The sequence below is a fragment of the Lutra lutra genome, chromosome 10, assembly GCF_902655055.1.
Source record: "Lutra lutra chromosome 10, mLutLut1.2, whole genome shotgun sequence".
Lineage (NCBI taxonomy): Eukaryota > Metazoa > Chordata > Mammalia > Carnivora > Mustelidae > Lutra > Lutra lutra.
The window spans coordinates 72,784,820-72,806,009 of record NC_062287.1 but is presented as its reverse complement, the minus strand read 5'-3'; the positions used below and the strand labels follow the sequence as shown (position 1 = coordinate 72,806,009).

At 47.1% G+C, this 21,190-nt stretch overlaps 2 protein-coding genes across 3 annotated transcripts in view; one reads left to right on the top strand and one right to left on the bottom strand.

Annotated features, from left to right (window-relative positions):
- Nucleotides 1-1,831, top strand: part of HPS5 (HPS5 biogenesis of lysosomal organelles complex 2 subunit 2) — a 42,589-nt gene extending 40,758 nt beyond the window's left edge. The window contains exon 22 of the mRNA XM_047690396.1: nt 190-1,831. Coding sequence (XP_047546352.1) covers nt 190-223 — 34 coding nt within the window. The 3' untranslated portion in view covers nt 224-1,831. The remainder of the gene's footprint in view (nt 1-189) is intronic.
- Nucleotides 1,832-13,219: 11,388 nt separating this feature from the next.
- Nucleotides 13,220-18,295, bottom strand: LOC125078198 (serum amyloid A-2 protein-like). 2 transcript variants are annotated; one of them, XM_047690406.1, is made up of 4 exons: nt 18,203-18,295; nt 16,101-16,195; nt 13,903-14,041; nt 13,220-13,516 (listed from the first exon to the last, which is right to left on the bottom strand). In XM_047690406.1, the coding sequence occupies exons 2-4, from the start codon at nt 16,189-16,191 to the stop codon at nt 13,354-13,356; spliced, it is 393 nt and encodes a 130-aa protein (XP_047546362.1). In that variant the 5' UTR covers nt 16,192-16,195; nt 18,203-18,295; the 3' UTR covers nt 13,220-13,353. The 2 variants fall into 2 exon arrangements, with proteins under 2 accessions (XP_047546362.1, XP_047546361.1); XM_047690405.1 differs by having other exon boundaries at nt 16,101-16,202; nt 18,203-18,243.
- Between the last annotated feature and the right edge of the window lie 2,895 nt (nt 18,296-21,190).

Below are 21,190 nucleotides of genomic sequence, written 5' to 3'. Positions count from 1 at the left end.
ACCAGATACATGATGTACAGATATTTTCTCCTATAGGACAGAATGCCTTTTCACTCTGTTGATCGTGTCTTTTGATGCACAGATCAGTCAACTTTTTGAATCCTTTAATTTTCTGTGTGTTTTAAAAGTGTCTTGTAAAGAAAGGACAACAAAAATAAATGTGCTTGTTTCTTTTCTTTGGGATTTCAGAGCCTTGATACAAAGCATGCTTGAAAAAATGTGATCGGTTTCTCTGGTCTCAGCAGGCCTAGTGGAAGAAGATTGAGCAAATGTCACAACGTTTTGAGAAAAACTGAATCATGCTCCCAAACGTCCTGAGTACATTTGCTGTTGAAGGAAATGTACCACCTGAAAACCCTGCCACCTTCCAGGGTGTACTTTTGTCAGTGTCCCTCACTTCTGCGTTTGTGGCTCCATCTGTGTCCTCAGTGTTTCTCACCCAGGATTGAACTTTGAAAGGAATCAGTCTTTGTTTGGTGAAATGAAGTGCCCTGGAATCAGAATATGAAAGTTCACAGCCATGTCAGTCTTATTCTGAATGACAGTATTACCTTCTCCTTGCTGGTGGATTGGGATAATTAGTTTCCTGTTGTGACTGTCATGGAGGGAGCAGAAGTTTCTCCTCCCAGTTCCATGAAGACGGATAAAGTAACTGGCAGGAGTTGAATTCTTTTTACATCTTAGCTGGAATAGTTGAGAAATACTGAAATAAGACCTGGCAGAATGGAATTAGCACATCAAAGAAGTGAAACTGAGCATTCAAGTTAGATATTTACATTAAATGACCCCATATTTAAATTGAGCTAATTTACAATATATTTTTCCTAGTATTTGATGTTTTCTAATCTGAACCTATATACAAATGACTAATTTATTACTGGAAATGTTTTATCTCTAATCTTTACTAAACGGTGGCCCAAAGGAATCATGCACTTTTAAAGATTATTTTTTAAAAGCCATAATAGAGGAAAGCGAAGTACTAACAAAGGTGGTAGTAGGCTCTTGTGCCATTTAAGCCATGTACTAGAATGCCTTCTTCAGGCTCCTGTACCTTTGTAGCACATTAACGTTGATAATAAATGTAAAATCTGTTCTTATTTGAATAGATACAAGGTTTATTGTGAGCAATTTGCTGGAAGGTGTGGGTAACCTCAGTGTGGAGTAAGAAAAGTTGGATATGTTGAATGATTCAGTCATAACACTGAGAGCTACAGATAGAAATGGCTGTCAGATATTCCATCTGATATTCGGATACTATGTAACCAGATGGTTGAAGAGATTGTCAGGGAGAGGAGGCTTACAGAGTTTCATAGAGTTTTGGGAAGCATAAAAAACCTAACGATTCTGCTCAACAGTGGGGGTAGGGTGGGTGGGTGGGTGGGTGGGTGTGTTTGTGTGTGGTTTCCTCTTACCAAGCAATTCTCTGACACCAGTTGGGTGGCTACAGTTCAACCCATTTCTGACACTACTGACCCAGAGGTAGCATCAGATCCACAGGTAAAGGGCTCAGTCCTAAGAGTGCCCTCCATTTTATTTTTTTAAATTTAAATTCAGTTAATTAACATATAATGTGTTATTCAGAGGTAGAGATCAGTGACTCATCAGTCTTAGGAACATCCAATACTCATTACATCACGTGCCCCCCTTAATGTCCATCACCCAGTCACCCCATCCCCCCACCTCACCCCTGCCCTCCGCTTTGCACACTAATTGCATGTCCAGGTTGTTACCTGTACTTCTGACCAACTGGCTATAAATCAGAGGTCCTCATGATCCCTTCCTTGGGTTTGATGATTTGATTAAATTGCTAGAGCAGCTCCCAGAACTCAGAGAAACAGTTTGTTTACTAGATTGCCAGTTTATTATATAAGGACAGCTCGGGAACAGCCAGATAGAATAGATGCAGAGGGCAAAATTTGGGGAAAAGTGTGAGGAGCTTCCGTGCCTGCTCCAAGCTCCACCTTCTCTGAATATGACATGGTCACCAGTCCGGAAATTCTCTGAATCAAATTCTTGGGTTTTTTTTTTTTTTTTTAAAGATTTTATTTATTTATTTGACAGACAGAGATCACAAGTAGACAGAGAGGCAGGCAGAGAGAGAGAGAGGAGGAAGCAGGCTCCCTGCTGAGCAGAGAGCCCGATGCGGGACTCGATCCCAGGACCCTGAGATCATGACCTGAGCTGAAGGCAGCGGCTTAACCCACTGAGCCACCCAGGCGCCCAAGTTCTTGGGGTTTTTTATGCCTTCGTTACAAGGGCATGGTTGATTAAATCACTGGTCACTGGCCATCGAACTTAATGTCCAGTCCCTCTCTCCCTCCTGAGGTCGGGGTGTGGTGGTGGTTTGGAGGGTGGGACTGAAGGTTCCAGTTCTCTAAATCACGTGGTTGGTTCTACTGGCAACCAGCCCCCATCCTTAGGAGCAGTCCAAATGTCACCTCATTAGTACTACAAGACACCTCTGTGGCGCTCATCTCTTAGGAAATTCCAAGGGTTTTTAGGAGCTGTATGCCAGAAATGGGAGGAAGGCCAAGTACATATTTCTGTCAGTCAAAATATCTTACCTTCCCACTAGAATCAGCTGGGTTTTGTCCGTATCGGATTATGTCAAATATTCGTCTGTACTGAGGTAAAGGGCAAGATGCCTCCCTTCACTGGCCTTCGGCTTCTGTCTGTCCAAAAGAGGACCCAGAAGAAATCTCAGAAGGAGATGGCTTGAACTGGCCCGATGGTGCAATCATTTCCTGACAGATTGCTCTAAGGGATCATACAGCAGTCCTCATTTGCCAAGAGGGTACAGAGAAATTTCTGGCATTAAAGAAATAATAAATAATAAATAATTTTAAAAAAGAATCACATCCTCTGAATTTATTTTCCAAAGTAAACCAAGCAACAGCAAAAAAGCCCCTTCAGTTAAGCAATAAAGTTTCAACAGTCAAGTGGTTATTAGGCAGTATTTCCCAATACAACTTGTATCTTTCACTGGCCTAAAAATTCTAGAGAGTGATGCAGGGTGGCCTCACTTTCAACAGGGCTACAGGGTAGCATAGTGGATAAGCGCTTGGGTGCGGAGGCGGGCTGTCTAGCTTTGAATGTTGTTCTGCCTCCTCCTAAATGACCTTGGAGAAGTTACTTTGTTTCTCTCAGTGTCAGTTTTCTCATATATACGATGGGGACAGTAGTAGCACTCAGGATGGTTTGAGAAGTGACGGAGGTCATCAATGTGATGAAAGTGAAGCATGGAGCAGGTGCCCGGCACAGAGAGTGCAGGGAGAGCCATCTCTGGGTGACACATGAGACTGAAGTGCGGGGCAGTAGAGCTTGTGACAGTGCGCGGGGAACACTGGTTAGCTGTGGTGCGAAAGGGCTGGAATATCCTTGTGCCCAGTAGTGATCAGACACGAGTAAGCTGGTTTGTATGACTCCGAGAGAGTGGGAGGACCAAAGTTGAAGTTAAGAATGTCCTTGCATGTGTTACATTTGTCCCTGTCCTGCCCAAGGCTTGGAACCTTGTGGCCGTCCTTGCCTCTCCCCCTTCTCAACTCTCACGCACCATCCCTAGGGAAATGCTCTCCATTCTGTGTTGGTTGTGTTTTTCCACTGGTCATTTTTTTCCCCACTTGCTGTTGCCGCTGGTCCACGTTCTCATTCCTTCTTGCCTGCCTGGACAGTCGGAGCAGTTTTAATGACCTTTCTTTCTTCACTTCCAAACTCTACCTTCCCTTCCGCTACCACTCAGTGTCAGCTCCTTAAAATAAAAGCGCCTAGGTATCCCCCAAGTCAGGTGACTCACAAACTTGCTATACATTGGAGTCACCGCAGGAGCTAGTGAAAAATACTGATGTCGGGGATCCTGCCCCAGGCCTGGGATCTGCAGATCAAGGGTCTGATTTAATCCTCCTACTCCTACATTGTTCCTAGATTTAGCTGAAGAGTGATCTTGAATTCTAGAGAAAGCCCTGTCTTGGTCTCATGGGAGGTTAATGAGAGGTCCACCGCCAGATTTCTTGTCCTCTTGAGGCACAGCCTTAATCGGGCCTCTTCCCCAACTGTAACTTTTGGTGGCTCCCCTCTGCTTTCCGAATAAAGCCTGAATCCTTGACCTTGTTGGTGAGGCCCGTTGGTGACTTGTTTCCAAGTTCAGTTTCTCAGTTCCAGAGTTTATCTCTCATCCTGGGTTCTCTGCTTCTGGACACGCTCTGCATGTGAACCTCTGGTTGGGCCCCTGCTTAATTAACCTCTGAATGGCAAGTGTGGGTTATCTTACATTGTGATAAAATACGCATAACACAGACTTCATCATCTTAACCATTCTGTGGCGGAACAAGGGGATGACATCTCTCCTAGTGCCCGGAAACAGAAACTTTAGAGTGGGGTCAGAGCTTTTCCTACCCCTTCGTTTAGAAGACTCTGCATAGCACTAAACTTCCCTGAAAACACTGCAGAGTTGCGACACAGAGCTGCTGTGTGGTGTCTGGAGTTTCCAGGCAGCCCTGGCCTTCTGGATCAAATACAGATCACAGAAGCATCCCGGAAAAAAATCCTTCATGGTAATTCTTTCCAGAGGGCTCAGAAAAATACTGACTGGCACCACTGTGGCCTAAATACAGAGAATGTTTTCCCAGATTGTGGTTTTCCCATCTTGCCTAAGTAATACATTTTTCTAGATGGGCAACTCTGAATCATAGTGAATATTCAAATTGATGTTTCCCTCTGGTGATGTGGGCAATATTTATACCTGTTATCAGTAGGTAAAGCCTGGGTTTAGTGACTTAGTGTCAGCGTTTTGGGTTTTTTTTTTTAAGTATTTTTTTTAGATTTTATTTCTTTATTTGTCAGAGAGAGCGAGAGAAGAGAGAGTGAGAGAGCACGTGCGCACAAGCAGGGGAAGCACCAGAGGGAGAGGGAGAAGCAGGCTCCCAGCTGAGCAAGGAGCCCAATACAGGACTCCATCCCAGGACGTGGATCATGACTTGAGCCAGAGGCATGTGCTGACCTGACTGAGCCACCCAGGCGTCCCCACCATCTTGGAATTTTAAATGATTTCTGAATAAGGTTCTCCACATTCTTCTTTTGCTTTGGGAACCCCATATTAAGTAACTGGCTCTGGCTGCCACAGTAGATCTAAGGTGGAGTCTGAGATTTTACGTTTCCAGCAGATTCCCAGGCCATGCTTCCTTGGATCACCCTTTGGGTAGCAAGGCTCGGGCTAAAATCTGGTAAAGCAGCAATTTGGAAGGAGCCAAGGCCCCGGCAGGTGGATTACTTGCCACGTTAAGCGGAACATAAATCTTTGCGTTCCTTAAGCTTCTGAATCTCTGTTACAGCAAGTTAGCTTTGGGCTAATTGAAGGAAGGGAAGTAGAGCCCGTCTCACAGCCTGTTCTGTTCTCAGTTTATTTCGGCTTAAATAATTATGGAGAAAGAGCCTTCTGTGAAGTGTGCCTGGAAACTGGCCTCCGTCCATGTCAGACTCAAGCTCAGGTTCTCTGGTCCCCCTCCTCCAGTGCTGGTGGGTGCCAACTGGAATGGCCCCTATGACCTGAGGGACTGGAGAGAAGATGGAGCCGAGGCCGTGCCACTCAGGCTGACCAGAGTTCAGTCTTGATGTTTGGAGGCAGGCCCTAGCTAACAAAAACTTGCTTCTTATTGCCCTTGAAACTTACCCTCCACTGGGGACTCCTATATTGTGAGTGGCTCATATATTCCTCGGATCCTCTAACTGAAACGGTCATCACATCACCCTGATTCTACCCCAACTTCTAAAAAACAACTTCTGTTGTAAGAAAACAAAAGCAAGTTATCTTAAGCAAAATACTGCAAGGTGTGCAGCAGATCCAGTCTTGTTACTAAGAATGTCACCAACCCCTGTAGCATTCCCAGTCTCTCAAAGAGCGCTGTGCTCCAGATCCTGTCCCCCTGGGGTGGCCTCTGTCTGTGTGGCATCGCTAGGTTCATGGATCCCCATTTCACAAGTTCTTTAGTTTACATTTCTCTGCCCTTCCTGCTTCCCTCCCCCTCCCCTTGGCTAACCAGTGTGCCTTTTCCTCTTCTCTCTCTCATCTTCAACCCTAAGATCCCATCAGTGCCTACATTCAGGAGTGAATTTACTCTCCATGCCTTGGAGATCCCTGTGCTTTTTCCATGAGCTTTAGGAAAGCACAAGGTTGTGGTGTATCAGGTCTGGCTTATGCGCTACCTCAGATCCTCTGGCCCCCTCGTCTTCCTGCAGCCCCTTCTCTGACGACTCCATATGGGCTTGGGTCCCTTTCCTGCAGGAGCAGCCCGGTAGCACCTTGCTTTGGGTCTGCTCCATAGGGCTTCTGTTTCCCAAACAAGGGAAACCCTCGGGTACTCACATGTGCACAACCACGAAATGCAGGAACGCTAATATTCTAGGGTTCACATTTGACCAGTAGAGATGGAAACCAGTTGATAGGTGCTTTTCTTTTTTGAATCCTGGTAGATAGCACTCAGGCATCTGGTACTGCATCTTCAGGATGTTCCAGTGGGATTGAGCTCCAGCTCTAAGGCTCCTACTTGTGGCCTGCCCTATAATACATCCTTCTCTTGGCCATGCTCCTCCCCTAGTCTACACCCCTCTCTCTCACGTCTGCTCCATGGGGTTGTTTCCCAGTAAAGTACCTGAGAACCTAGGGGAGGCGGTGGGAGTGAGGAAGGCAGGAGGTGGGAAGATTCTCCTATTTGAGGCTTTATCACTTAGTCTTAATCTGCTATTCAAATGAGGGGTCCATTAGGTAAGAAAAAGTAGATAGATTGTTTCTCCCCTGACATGACCCACTTTCTATCCTTCCTCCTACCCTGATGCCCTCAGTTCCCCAGAACTAAGCCCCCTGACCTACCTCCCTACCTGCCGATGCAGCTCAGCTCATAGCTTGCTATAGAAAGTACTGGAGGATCCTCCCTGTCTAACCTCCAGGCAGCCGTCCACCTATAACCTGGGGGACAGGGGAGCATGGCACGTCCATATTTATCCAATAGTGAGATCCAGAGGGTCCAGGGCCCGTTCAGATGGTGGCCCAAATGCCAAGCAGAGTCCAAGCTGTTCTATTAACTGTAAGTCCCTATCAGAGAACTGGGGAGTCTTATTATTATTTATTAATACTGTCCAAGGAAGTAGTGGTGTAGGTTGAGGGAGGAGCCTCAAGCCAAACTTCCTGTGTTCAAATCCTGGCTTTACCACGCATTAGCTCTGTGATCTTGAGCAGGTTACTCAGTCTCTTTGCCCCTTAGTGTCCTCATCTGAAAAATAATCTGCCCCATAGAGCTGTAGCCAACTGGGACTAGAATGAACTCAGTAAATATTAGCCATTATGACTAGTATTATTATTAAAATACTCTCCTGGCTAATCCCAGTAATCCTGGTTTTTATTTTCTAACCAAAACATAGTTAATATTTCACACTAAACATAGCTTTTCTTTTTTCATATGGAGATGGTAATAATATTTTTTACAAAATTCCCTATGCATAAGATAAACAACAGATTCTTTTGTTGTCTTATCAAGATAATACTACACAGAATTTTTTAAAAAGTCCCCTGGGTAAAGTGGGTATTACCTGAAATGACTGCATAGTATTCCATTTTATGGTCATATTAAATCATTCATATTATTTGATGAATGTTCTCTCCTTCCCCCACCCCACTGCACCAGGCCCTAGTCTGTTATTTACATTTTTTTCCTCATACAGTTTTTTAGTTGAGATGTAATTCACATACCATAAAATTCACCCTCTCTGAGTGTTCAGTTCAGAAGTTTCTAGTATACTCACAATATTGTGCATTCTTCACCTCTGTGTAATTCCAGAATATTTCCATCATGCCAAAAGGAAACTTCATACTCTAGCAGTCACTCCCTACTCCCCCTCCTTCCAGGCCATAGCAACCACTAATCTTTCTTCTCTGGATCGTTTCTAGAAATTTCATACAAATAAAATCATATATAACCTTTTATGTCTGGCTTGTGTTATTTAGCCTAATGTTTTCAAGGTTCATTCATGTAGCATGTATTAGTACTTTATTCCTATTATGGGTGAATACCATGCCATTGTATGAATATACCACATTTTGTTTAAACACTCATTAATTGATAAATACTTGAGTTGCATCTATTTCTTGGGTATTTTGAATAATGCTGCTACTTCGGTCATGGAAGGGACAATGCTTTTCCTTAATGGAATAGACACAATGAGTATAGATTGGTCTTCCTTGCATCCAGTGCTTCTTCCAAAGTCTGTGGACTTACTGAATGCCTTATGCACTACCATGGTATTTGTTTTATACAGTATTACTCTGGTTAAAGAACCCGTCTGCAACAAATAAAACGTGGCAGTGGGACTGTGCTCCTGGAATTCACTGGTTTAACCATGTTCCCTATTATCCTGAAGTAGCTGGCTGGGTAGAGTGGTGGGATAATGTTTTGAAAACTCAGCCACAGTTCTAGCTAGAGAGCAACACCTTGCAGGGATGAGGCAATGCCCCCCGCCGCCACCCTTATGGTATGTGCTTTAAATCAGTTTCCAATATATGGTACTGTTTCTCCCATAGCCACAATTCATGAGTCCAGGAATGAAGGCAAGGAAGTATCATGTTAGTGGCTTCTCTCACTATTACCCCTACTGATCCACTAGCAAATTCTTTGTTTTCTGTCCTTGTGACTTAAAGTTCTGGTGGTCTAAAAGACTAGATCCAAAGAGAGGAACCACCCAAGGGAGAGAATATTTCACCCGTAGACAAGAGCTTGAGCCCACACCTGTGGAGTTCCAGCCTGCTCATGATCCGCCCTGCTTGGTTGCACGGAAAACAGGTCTTCGCTGTAGACTTTGGGCCTCCTTAGCCAGCCCCTGCCATTGCATAAGCCAATTCCTTGTGAGAGATCTAAATCTAGACCTATCTCTATGATCCTGTTCCTCTAAAACAACTTACAGTACCAAATTCTGAATCAGAGTTTGACCAGAGAAGTGGAACCAATAGGCCATAGATGTATATATTAATGGCCTTATTACAAGGAGCTGGCTTGCACAGTTGTAGGGGTTGGCCAAGCAGTCAGGAGAGGCAGGCAGGATGGCATGATCCAAGGGAAAGGAGAGCAATTGTAGGCCCAGTGCCTATTTGCAGAGCAGATCAAGGAAGAGTTAAGCCTTTTTCTAAAGGCCTTCTGACTGTGAAGCGAGTTCCACCTAGGATAATCACCCATTTGATTAAAGATAATTTATTAAGGACTTCAACCATGTGTGCAAAATACAGCAGCATGTAAATTAGTGTTTGAATAACCGAAGGAAGACGTGTGAATACAGCAAAGTGGTTCCGGCTCCCCTTCATCCTTTAACCTTGGGCAGGGAGTATCTCCTATGGGCCATCCAGTTGGCCTCACGGAGAAGTGTGAGGGGGATCGTTCAGCCCAGCCAAGTGGACACATTCAAAAGCCATGACTGGGAATCACAGTTCTCATTTTTAATGAGAAAGCTTGCAAAGCATTGCTAGAGGAAAGGACTTTTTCTATGATAAAGTGAGATTATGTCAGTTTAGATGGAACTTCAGTGAAGATTTTGGTATAGATTTGGATACTGATCTTTAACATGACCACATTCTGCAGACCAAAACCCGTATCAAATACCAAATACCCTCCACACATCCCAAACACTGCTCCCAGGCCTGCCATCGTGTGCAGAATACTTTTCTTCCTGCTTCATTCATTCACTCAGTAAGTGTTTATTGAGCATCTACCATGTGCCAGGAGCTCTGGTAGGTACTCTGGGTAATGAGGAGGATGTACAACAAGATAGACATGCTTTTTTTTTTAATGGAGTCTTTTTTTAAAGATTTTTATTCACTTATTTGACAGAGAAAGATCACAAGAAGACAGAGCAGCAGACAGAGAGAGCAGGGGAAGCAGGCTCCTTGCTGAGCAGAGAGCCCAATGCAGGGCTCGATCCCAGGACCCTGAGATCATGACCTGAGCTGAAGGCAGAGGCTTTAACCCACTGAGCCACCAGGCGCTCCAATACACATGCTTTTTGCCCTTTGTGATGGGTCCTGGGGACAATAATGTACAATAATAGCAGCTACAACTGCATTCCCTCAGGTTCCTCACCCCCGCCAAATGTTCCGCATTTCCTCACTGCCCTCTGTTTACCTTCCTCTCTTTCTCTAGAGTACCTCCTTGCTTCTTTTCAGGTTAACCCATCATCAGTGAGCTTGACCTCATCCCCTCCTTCTGACTAATCAGTTAAAAAGTAAATTATTTCAACCATTCGTTCATTCATTCAGTGTTGAGGTTCTGTTATGCCCCAGATACTTTGCTTAGTGCCAGATACTTAAAGCTAAATAAGACAGAAATTGTTATAACCTAGTAAGGAAGCTGGACCAAGAAAGCCATCAAAACAAAAAACGGTAACAGAAGAACGTAAAGCAAGAAATGAAAAAAACCACTACATATTAATAATAGGAAAGAGAGAATAGCTACAGTAGGTGACTCAGAGCAGTCAGAGAAGGACTCTCTGAAGGGAGAGTTCCCGTGAGAGACACAGGCTAAGAAGGGAGCAACCATGGGAAGAGCGATGGATCGAGTGTCCGAGGCACCATGGCAAATTAGAGCTTGACCTTTTGGTGGAACTGAGGGAAGACCATGGGCCAGGAGGGTGTGACAAAGGAGCGCGCGAAACCATGAAGGCAGTTGAGGGCATCTTTTAAGCAGGCGGGAGAAGGCAGGTGGTGCTGAACACCCAGGCAGCCACTCCAGCCTGTGGTCCTGGCTCTGCACCCATGCTCTGTGCAACCCCGGACACCGTCCTAATTATGTACCTCCCCACTGGGGTTTCTCCAGCTAACCGCAAAGACTCCGTGTGGCTTACATCAAACAAGGCACGTACAGTATAGAGGATGGTTTGGCATCTGCAAACAAAGAAAATGGCAGCTATTCTGTGTAATTAGTATTCACCAGCCTCCCCCACCCCAGCAGAGCTGGGGTTGCCTCCCGTGTGCTTCCGCTGAGGCTCTTTATTAAAGCGTGTTGTAAGTGTCTATGTACATAACTGGCTTCCTTTCTAGAACATCGGACCTTGTCAGAAGAAAAGTCATGTAGAAAATAGGATGGAGGGCGCCTGGGTGGCTCAGTGGGTTAAAGCCACTGCCTTTGGCTCAGGTCATGATCTCAGGGTCCGGGGATCGAGCCCCAGATTGGGCTCTCTGCTCAGCAGGGAGCCTGCTTCCCCGTCTTTCTGCCTGCCTCTCTGCCTGCTTGTGATCGCTCTCTCTGTCTCTGTCTCTCTCTCTCTCTGTTAAATAAATAAATAAAATATTTTTTAAAAAAGAAAATAGGATGGAAGTGTATTATGAACTGTAAACTACTGTTCGGTTGGGAGTTACGTTAAAGAGGCTTGGAATCTATCTGGGGGAGCTGACACATGAAAGGAACGGAGGGGATGAGGTAAAGACGAGCCCGCAGGTATGAATGAAGCTCTGTGAGAGCCCATGTGCTGCCCGGGCTACTGGGAAGGTTCTTCAAGGAAGTAGAATTTTTATTGGGATCTGAGTTCAAGAACAGTAGGAATAAAGATGAGAGAAACTAATGTGAGAGGCATTCCTCAGGTAGGACCAAAAAGAACTGGTTAAAAATGTCATCAGAGGGGCACCTGGGTGGCTTAGTTGGTTAAGCATCTGCCTTTGGCTTGGGTCATGGTCCCGGAGGCCAGGAAGGAGCCCCAGGCCAGGATCCCTACTCCGCAGGGAGTCTGCTTCTCCCTCTCCCTCTGCCATTCCCCCTGCTCTTTCTCTGTCTCTTAAGTAAAAAAAAAAAAAAAATCTTTAGAAACAATGTCATCAGAGACAGGGGCTGCTGTTGGGGAGGCCAAGACATCACTTGCCAGAACCCCTGGGATTAGGCTTCCCAAAAGCCTGATGGAGAGAGGATGCTGAGGGACAAGGTGCAGAGGCAGAGCAGTGGACAGGACACAGGTGACTGGGCAATGAAGAGAAGGGGACACAGAGAGGTCTGGGAATAGCAACAAAATACCTGGAGAGGCCTCAGCACGGTAAGAGTAAGAGGCAGAGAGATGTGAGAGAGGTCTCGTCCTCCATGCTGTGGGTATCAAAGGAACAAGCCCATGCAAACCACCTCCCACCCCCCAGATTGGAGACCCTGTTATTTGTCAGCCAGTCAGGAGACAGAAACTGAGCAGTGATATGAAGAGGGAGGGTTTAACATAAAGAATTATTATATAGTTGCAGAAGATTGGCTATTAAGGGATAAAAAATAAAGGATGAATTCAGGACAGACCCTCCTCACAAGGCTGACTTTAAGGTCTTGTTAAAAAGTGTGTGGCCTTTGGGATGCCTGGGTGGCTCAGTTGGTTAAGCAGCTGCCTTCGGCTCAGGTAATGATCCCAGCGTCCTGGGATTGAGTCCCACATCCGGCTCCTTGCTCATCGGGGAGCCTGCTTCTCCCTCTGCCTCTGCCTGCCATTCTGTCTGCCCGTGCTTGCTCTCTCTCCCTCTCTCTCTCTGACAAATAAATAAAATCTTAAAAAAAAAAAAAAAAGTGTGTGGCCTTGGTACTTTGCTTGGCAGCAAAAGTTTGGTGGGTGCCACAAGTCAAAGTTGATGAGCAAGGAAGTCTCTAGATGAGGTGACAACAAAACTTGCCAGATGTTGATGATGTCACTGTGCCACCATTTCCTGGCATGTTTTGTTCCTGGGAGCTTTTGTGTGAAATAAGGTGGAGAAAAACTGCTCTGGACATGTTTCTTAGAAGGCAGGGACAGAAACTGGTTTTCACTGGATTTGAAGGCCCAGCTAAGAACCAACAGAGGATCAAAGTGACAGTGGCCAGATCAGGATGCCACCATCCCGTCCTCCCACGGCTGAGTCCCCTGACCCCAGGGACAGAGAACACTAAGGCACAAGACAAAAAGAACTAGACACTGAGGACAGAGAAAGTGACAGGACACCACGGACAGCAGTGAGGGGTCTGGACGTGGAAGGACCTGGAAATAGCACAAGTGCAACTAGAGTGGCCTGGACAGGGGAGCGGGTCTGATCCAGGAGGAAGGGTGTGGGGTGTTTGTCCTGTGTCATGCTCAGGTGTCCCCCCTACACCAAACACAGGCTCTGCCTGCTCGGGGTGGGGGTGTCCATCCTTCACTCCTGGGGATCAAACAAGCAGTCCTTATACCCAAGAGTAACACACACTTTTCAAGTCAGTCTCATTAAGCATTTATTAGACACATATTAAGTGCCCTCCCCCAGCCTCTGGGGACAGAGAACTCAATGACTGGGGTGTTCCTGCCCTCAGGGTCCTCACAGCCCGTCCCCCCAGGGCAGAGCCAAGGGAAAGCTCAGTACTTGTCAGGCAGGCCAGGGGGTCGGAAGTGGTTGGGGTCTTTGCCACTCCGGCCCCATTCATTGGCAGCCTGGTCAGCCTTGGAGTCCTCCACTCCATGGCCACTGTCTCCATACTTGAAAAGGTCTGTGACTCTCTGAGAATGCTCTCTGGCGTCACTGGAATGGAGGAAGGCAGGTAGAGATTCATTAGGGGCTGCTGAGCAACAGGCCCCCGCCCCCACCAATCCCTTCTCTTTCTGAGGGATGGCTGAGAGGAGCCCAGGCCAGAGGGGCTGAAACACCGACCCTGCTCCACGCACACCCCAGGTCAGCCCAGGCTGGTCCCCGTGCCCACAGCAGGAGGGTGGGAGTCCCCCATTCCCACTGGCCTTGCTCTGGCTCTGCCAGCCACTCAGACCCCACACTGGGCACAGAGAGGACAGTGGCAAGAGGACCAGGAGCCCCTGTCTCTATAGGAAGCTTCTCTAGGGTTGGCCCCTCCTGGCTCTCTAAGGACGCCATGCTCAGCCGGGCCATCCCTGCATCCCCGGGGCCCTTGTTACCTGATGACTTTAGCAGCCCAGGCACCCCCGGGGCCCCTTTGTGCAGCATCATAGTTCCCGCGGGCATGGAAGTATTTGTCTGAATTTTTGTAATTGGCTTCTCTCATGTCAGAGTAGGCTCTTATCATGTCTCTAGTCCCTGGAAAGGAAAGAAAATGGAAGTGATCCTCTCTTGGCAAAATAGGGAAAAAGTTTTTCTCCCAGTGATTCTAAGACTTCAGCCTTTGACAAAATCCTCAGACATTATATTGGCTGAGATAAATATTCCTTTACTTTTCACTCCCCTGGGTGAATGTTAGGAGAATCACACTTGGTGCAAGTTTTATTCTCTGTGAGTCCTTTCTGAAAGTACTTTGCTACTTGGTTTTTGAATGTGTGTGATGTGTGTGAACGGGAGGTGGGGTGGTCTTTAAGGGATGCTTCTTGTACAAGGGAACCTCTCTACCTGGGAAGGACAGGGACCCCTTGGACTGGGGCATGAGGACAAAGGCAAGTCTGAGGGAGGCTGCCGACCCAGAGGGCTCCCAACCTAGTCGACAGGAGAAATTCCTCCCTGTGGGCAGCATGAAGACAACTCAGGCCTGTGTACGTCAGAATATCCAGGGCTTAGGTGGCACCAGGAAACTGACCAAACTCAGTCATAAATATAACTGATAAAGATGAGTTCCCCCAAGGGAACTTTATAGAAATGGGGTCACCATCAAGGCAGAAAAAGGGCAACTGACCTACCAGCTCTAAAGTCCAGTGTTCTCCCCAGTAAATGGAAGAGTATTGACTTCCACAGAGTGCTTATGCAGACAAACTGAGAAAATACACATAGAACTTCTGGAAGGCTGCAGTTGCCCAGGATGCTATCACTGCTCTGGGCCTTAGGAAGTCTGGGACAAACCCAGGAAAGGGACTAAGGAAGAGGAAGAGCAGCGAGTTACAGACTGAAGGAATCTGATCAGGCTACAGCTGTGCCTGTGAGAATTTAAAAGGATCGACAGAAAACCCTCAAAGCAGTAATCAGTGACTCTCACCAAAAAACAAAAATAAAAATAAATGATGTGTAATACACAAATCGTGGCGCTGAGTCTGACAGCTAAGTTGTGTTCCTCTTGCTCCCCTGCCCAGCTAGGCCCCAGGCCCGCAGAACCACCATCACTTAATTCCTTGTGCCTGTTTATTGTGGGGAGCGGAGCTCTGCAGCGTGGCCCTCTGCCTTTCCCAGGGCCTGTCTGCCATTTGCTCAGATACACAGGAGACTGTGTGATCCCAAACCCCGCCATGGGCCATGCACTCTCTGGTCTGGGAGGCAGGACAGCGCTGTTCTAGCAAGGTCTGGGGAGCCCTACCACAGGGGACATCCGGTTCTGCTTGAGGACTTTGTCAGACTCTTCATTATTTTGTGCCTCAGGTCCTCTGTCAAGGGATGATGGCCCCTACACTGCAGGGCTACAGATTAAAACCTGAGGATGAAAACAAATTCATTCATCCACGCAAAACTCTTAGAACAGTGCCTAGCACAGGCCCAGCTCAGTGACTCCTGGGTGGAACGAGGCCCCGCGTTTCCTGGCTGCCTGAGAGCCAACCACAAGCGGTCCCTGACTTCCCGCTAGGTGGCGCTCGCGTCCCAATTGGAAAGAGGGCGCCGGCACCCTGGACCCCAGCTCTCTTCCTGCTCCTGCTCCAAGTTGAAGCCCTCAACTTAGTGGCCTCCAGCCTGGGGATCCCCTGGAAGAGTGCAATGCTGCCTAGAAAAGCCAGGGGTGGAGGGATAGGACAGATGTGGTTTAAGGAGAACGGCCATGTGTAGTAAGTAAGCCCTAGAGACCTAATGCACAGTATAATGAACACCAAACAATATTGTATTATAATTATGAATATGCTATAGTCTAATTAATTACTTCAACTCCTAAAAAGAATGGATAATTATGTAACATGATAGAGGTGCTAATTATAGCTACAGTGGCAATCAGATTGAATATATAAATGCATCTAATTAACATGACATACACCTTAAACATACACAATGTTATATGTCAGATATAGTTCAATTAAAAAAAAAAAAAGCCTGGGAAACTACTATCTTGAAAACCATGCTTCTTCTTTTCCCACTTGTGGCCTTTGGCCTGTGTAGACATGGCCTCTGCTCTGGACAATCCTGGAGGGAATCCAGGGACAGCCTCCCCCTGCTCCCATGCTTTTGACCTTACCTTGACCAGCTTCCTTGAGGAAGTCTAACCATCTTTGGCTGCTGACGCCCAGGACCAGGGAGCACAAAAGGATGCCCAGGAAAAGCTTCATCCTGCTGCAGACTCAAAGACACACAAAGATGACAGGTGTTTGGTTTTTGTTTGGTCTGATTTGGGGGGAGGGGTGATGTTGACCTATTGTATTCCAAAACTGAGCCACACTCAGGATTATCTCTATCTATATATCCACACACACAGACACACATGCATATGTGTACACATACATCCATGTATATACACATATGTATGTACGTATGTGTAGAAAGAAGTAGACAGTACGTATACATATATTAGGCAGGTGATACATAGATACATAGAGAATTCCAAAGGGTCCACTTGTCCATTTCCACTTGCCTCTATTGGAATCCTAGCATGAGAGACTGCACTGCGCTTCTTTTTTTTTTTTTTTTTTAAGAATTTATTTATTTATCGGGCTCTCTGCTCAGCAGGGAGCCTGCTTCCTCCTGTCTCTCTGCCTGCCTCTCTGCCTGCTTGTGATCTCTCTCTGTCAAATAAATAAATAAAATCTTAAAAAAAAAAAGAATTTATTTATTTGACAGAGAAAGATTACAAGTAGGCAGAGAGGCAGGCAGAGAGAGAGAGGAGGAAGCAGGCTTCCTGCCGAGTAGAGAGCCCAATATGGGACTCGATCCCAGCACCCTGGGATCATGACCTAAGCCGAAGGCAGAGGCTTAACCCACTTCTGATAGAAACCACTTTGCGGGGAGCCTGGGTGGCTCAGTGGGTTAAAGCCTCTGCCTTTGGCTCAGGTCATGATCTCAGGGTCCTGGTGATGAAGTTCTAGAACCTAGGTGAGGTTCGGTGGGCTGAGGTCCGGAGCCGATGACCAAGAAAGAATTCTTGAGACATCTCTGGTGCAAAATGGTGGTTTATTAAAGCCCGGGGACAGGACCCGTGGTCAGGAAGAGCTGCTGTCCGTTATCCTGAGGAGTGGCTGATTATATACACAGGAGTTGGGTAGGTGAGAACAAAGGGGGTGATGTTAGTCTCTAAGGAATTTTAGAAGCAAGGTCTCCAGGATCTTGAGGGGCTAGCTATTGTTGGGAGAAAGGTTATTTATTACTAGTAGTAAAAATCTTCTTGTGAGACCCTTTAGATGTATATCAATGGACCATATGCTTGGGAATGATTCTTGAAACTATCTTGGAGATCTAGAGATAAAGTTTCACATTTCTCCTATCAAGTGTCCTTGTTAGTGAGATTTGGGTTTAGAAGAAATTTAACTTTATTTAAATTTAACTAAATTTAACTTTATTGGCTTGAGGAACTGAGTTATTTGCCTCTGGAAATTGTGCTATTGTTAAGATAGCTTCTTTGTTGTAAATCTCTAGGACACTGGTAAACCAAGGGAGACTCCTGTCTTGCAGGATTGTGATCTCTGCAAGTTAACTATTTGTTTTTCTTTTAGGGCAGTCAGGGATGCCTGAGGAATGTCACACATATTACCCGAGGGGAGCAGGTAGGAGAGGGGGTGCAAGGTGCTAGCTTTTGCTTTGTTCTCAGCCAGCGTCCTGCTCCCTCATCACTGGGATGAGTCCCGTATCTGGCTCTCTGCTCGGCAAGGAACCTGCTTCCCCCTCTCTCTCTGCCTGCCTCTCTGCCTACCTGTGATCTCTGTCTGTCAAATAAATAATAAAAAAAACACCAAATCTTTAAAAAAAAAAAAAAAAGAAAGAAAAGAAAAGAAAAAAAAAAGAAACCACTTTGCATTTCAATCCTCACCTATGAGCCCTGACACCCAATGTATAAAAAGCTTCCAAAGAAGCGTCTGGGCATTGCGTGACCATATACCAGTCTGTCGAATGAGATGAGTGAAACAGTGCACAAATATTGGTGGAACGCCTGCTCTACCCATCCCAGAGCTCCCACCGAGGAAGTACACGACTAAATCCCAGTCCCAGAAAGCATTCACCTATGCTGACTCCTAATTGTCAGGCTACGAGATGCAGGGAGGAAGCAGAGAGCTGGGACACAGCCCAGGAATGCTGTGGGGAAAGGGAATCTGCAGAGAGAACAAGTGTTGGAAAATTCTAGCACCTTACCTTGGGCTGTCGCTTTCAGCAGATCTCCCGGTGAAGCTGAGCTTCCTGTAAGACACGCCTGCACTTTATATGCTGGGGCTGTGCTGGGAAAACGAGGGGGAAGACAGGTTTGAAGCCAAACCCTGAGATTTGGGAAATTCTCCTTGGCCAGAACCCAGCAGCCAGCACAACAGGCTCCTTCCTTGTTCCTGTAAGGGTCTATTCAGCCAGAGCAGCCCCACCCCAGTTGAACTGCCATTTTGCTGTAAAACTTAAATTGACTTCCCCCCCCCCCCCCAGGGGAACTTACTTAAAAACAAGTCCTGGAAACCAGGCCCAGGTAACAAAATCCAAGTACAAGGGTGGGTCAGGCCAGGTGGAGGTATTCAATCAGTGGGGGCGCATACCAAGGAGTATGGGCCCTGCCTTTTGGGCACCTTTTGGGCGCCAATTCTGAACTAGGTGATAGGCTGGTTCAAATGTCTACTAGGGTAAATTATAATTCAATTGATCGCCTAGCATGACTGTGCAGCTTTCTCTGTGTGTTACAATCTCATTGGCCACCTGTGTGTGGCCAGGCCCAACCACATGGCCTTTGCTCTATAAAAGTTAGTCTGGAAAGCAGGGAGGGGTCGTCCTCTCTATAAGGGGCGGCCCCGACCAGTCTGTTTGACGGTCAGTTTGATTCTTGATGCTTGGTACAAAATAAAGCTCTGCTCGACTTTCGCTTTGTATCAGTCTCGCTCCTTTAATCACGGACCCATTTTGGGGGGGACCCAACATTCCCATCTAATTTCCCAGGTTGTGCAACCTGGCAGCTTCCAGAGTGCAGAAAATTTGGGGTTTTCTGCCTGTTTTCAGTCTCCTTCCTGGTGAGGAAAGATTTCCTTCCCAACACAATGAGGTATTGACAATGGGTGTGAAGAGTAGTCAATATTAGACAAGAGATTTGATTATGTAAAGAATGAACATAGAAGGGGAATGGAAGAGCAAACAGCCTCCATTGAAGGGAGAGATAAGGAGAAGCTGGGACCCCTGGGAACAGGGGTAGGATAGGAAGGACCGGGAACATAAAGCTTCCAGCACCAGCGTGGTGGCCTGGATGCTGGAAAAGGGAGTCCTTCAGACTCGAGTGTGTTCATGACCAGGGGCTGTGGGAGCTCCTAATGGCAGGCTCTAATGGGGGACACCGTGGATTAGTAACATTGAACTTGTCACGGAGAAATGACATATCCTAGAAGTGATCAGGAAATAGCCTATTGGCTGCTAAATTATGAGAACAGAAGATTCAGGAAGGATGCAGAGAAAGTTGGATGCAGAGCAAGAAAGCTGGGAGGTTGCAAACATGCAGAACAGCTGTTTCAGCTGGAAAAACAGGACTGGGAGTTTAGGAAAATGATGGTGGGAAGAAATTGCATGCAGGCCTTATCAGAGGGATGGGGGCCCTGGTCCCCTCATCTACCCCCTCCCTGCCCCTGTTTGTGAAAGGGAAGTTTTAGAGGTCATGGGATTTTTCTGGAGAGGAGAGGATGGTGCATGTGTGATGTGACAGTGACGATGGGGGGTGGAGAGGAAAGACCTGGTTCTTGTCATAGTGGGATCCGGGGCTGGAAGGCTAAGGCAGTAGGGCCGGGAGGCTCAGCCCAGAGAGTGCTGGCTCAGGGGTGTTGCCTGGGGTGCGTCTGGGACACAAGGAATATGAACAGACATTGCAGATACAACACAAGTGCCTCCAGGGCCCATGAAAGCAAAAGTTGGAGCCTAGACAGCCTGGAGGTTAGAAGATAGGAAGCAGTAGCCAGGGAGGAGGTGGGACTCGGCCTCCATTAGGAACCCAGAGAGGAAGCAAGAGGTGGAATTCTGATTTGTTACAAGACTAGAAAAGTTATGGGTAGGACATTGCAAAGGGGACGCTGACCCAGGATGAAGCCGATCAGGCAAGGATTCCACTACTGGGAGGGAATCAGGGTCTTGGGTTGGAGCCTGCCAGCATGAGGAGTGATGCCTCTTTCTGGGTCTGGGTCTTATTTGAATTCCTGTAGGTACATTGAGAAGAGAGGTGTAGGGCAGATAGCTGTCAAAGGATCCCTCTGTCTCTGTGGTTCTTATCCAAGGAAATGGTAAGCAAAATCTGGATATTCCCCACCCAAACCATGCCCTGGGAAATGTGGGGTCACCGAGGTCTCTCCATCCGGGCCCCTGAGCTGCTTTGGCTCCCTTAGTCCCAGGAGTAGATATGTGGGGAGAGAGGCAGATGTCAGCCCTCCAGAGCCTGTGGTGACAGGGAGCTTGGGGGCTGCTCCCCAGAGGAGGCGGTGTGGTGCCCACACCCCTTCTTCCAGGCTCCCCAGGGCAGAAATCCGGGGCCAGTGATCCCATCCTGTGGCATTCTTTTACTCCCTTGGGGCCGCTCCTTGCTGGAAAGCCCTCCCCACTTTCAGACAGCATTCAAGCCATTCCCTTCTTTGACAGAAACATTACAGACACAGCGAGTACACTTTCCAGAACCAAGAGGTGCTCCTCACGAGGACTTGGGCCAGCAAGCCTTGTCTCTTCCTTTGTTCCATCATGTATTCTGTGTTCCTGGAAGGGACGCGCAACTCCCTGCAGGGCCAAGCTTAGAACAATAGACAGTGGGGACAGGCAGCCATCCCCTTTGTGTCTCCTGCCAAGGAAAGATGCTGAGGCCTCCTGAGTCTTGCATGAGTCGCTGTGTCCCGTGTGCAGAGACTGTGTCTCTGAGGGCCATTGTGCCAGCTTCGTTAGTAGTGACAAGCCCTTTCGTGCCCAGAAGTGATCTGGTTTACAGAGGACATGAGATGGTCCCTGTTGGGTCCCCCCAAAATTGGGTACCCCAATAATGGGTCCGTGATTAAAGGAGTGAGACTGATACAAAGCGAAGGTCAAGCAAAGCTTTATTTCACGCCAAGCATCAGGAATCAGACCGACCGTCAAACAGACCGGTTGCCCCCCGCCCCCAGAGAGCACGACCCTTCCCTGCTTTCCAGA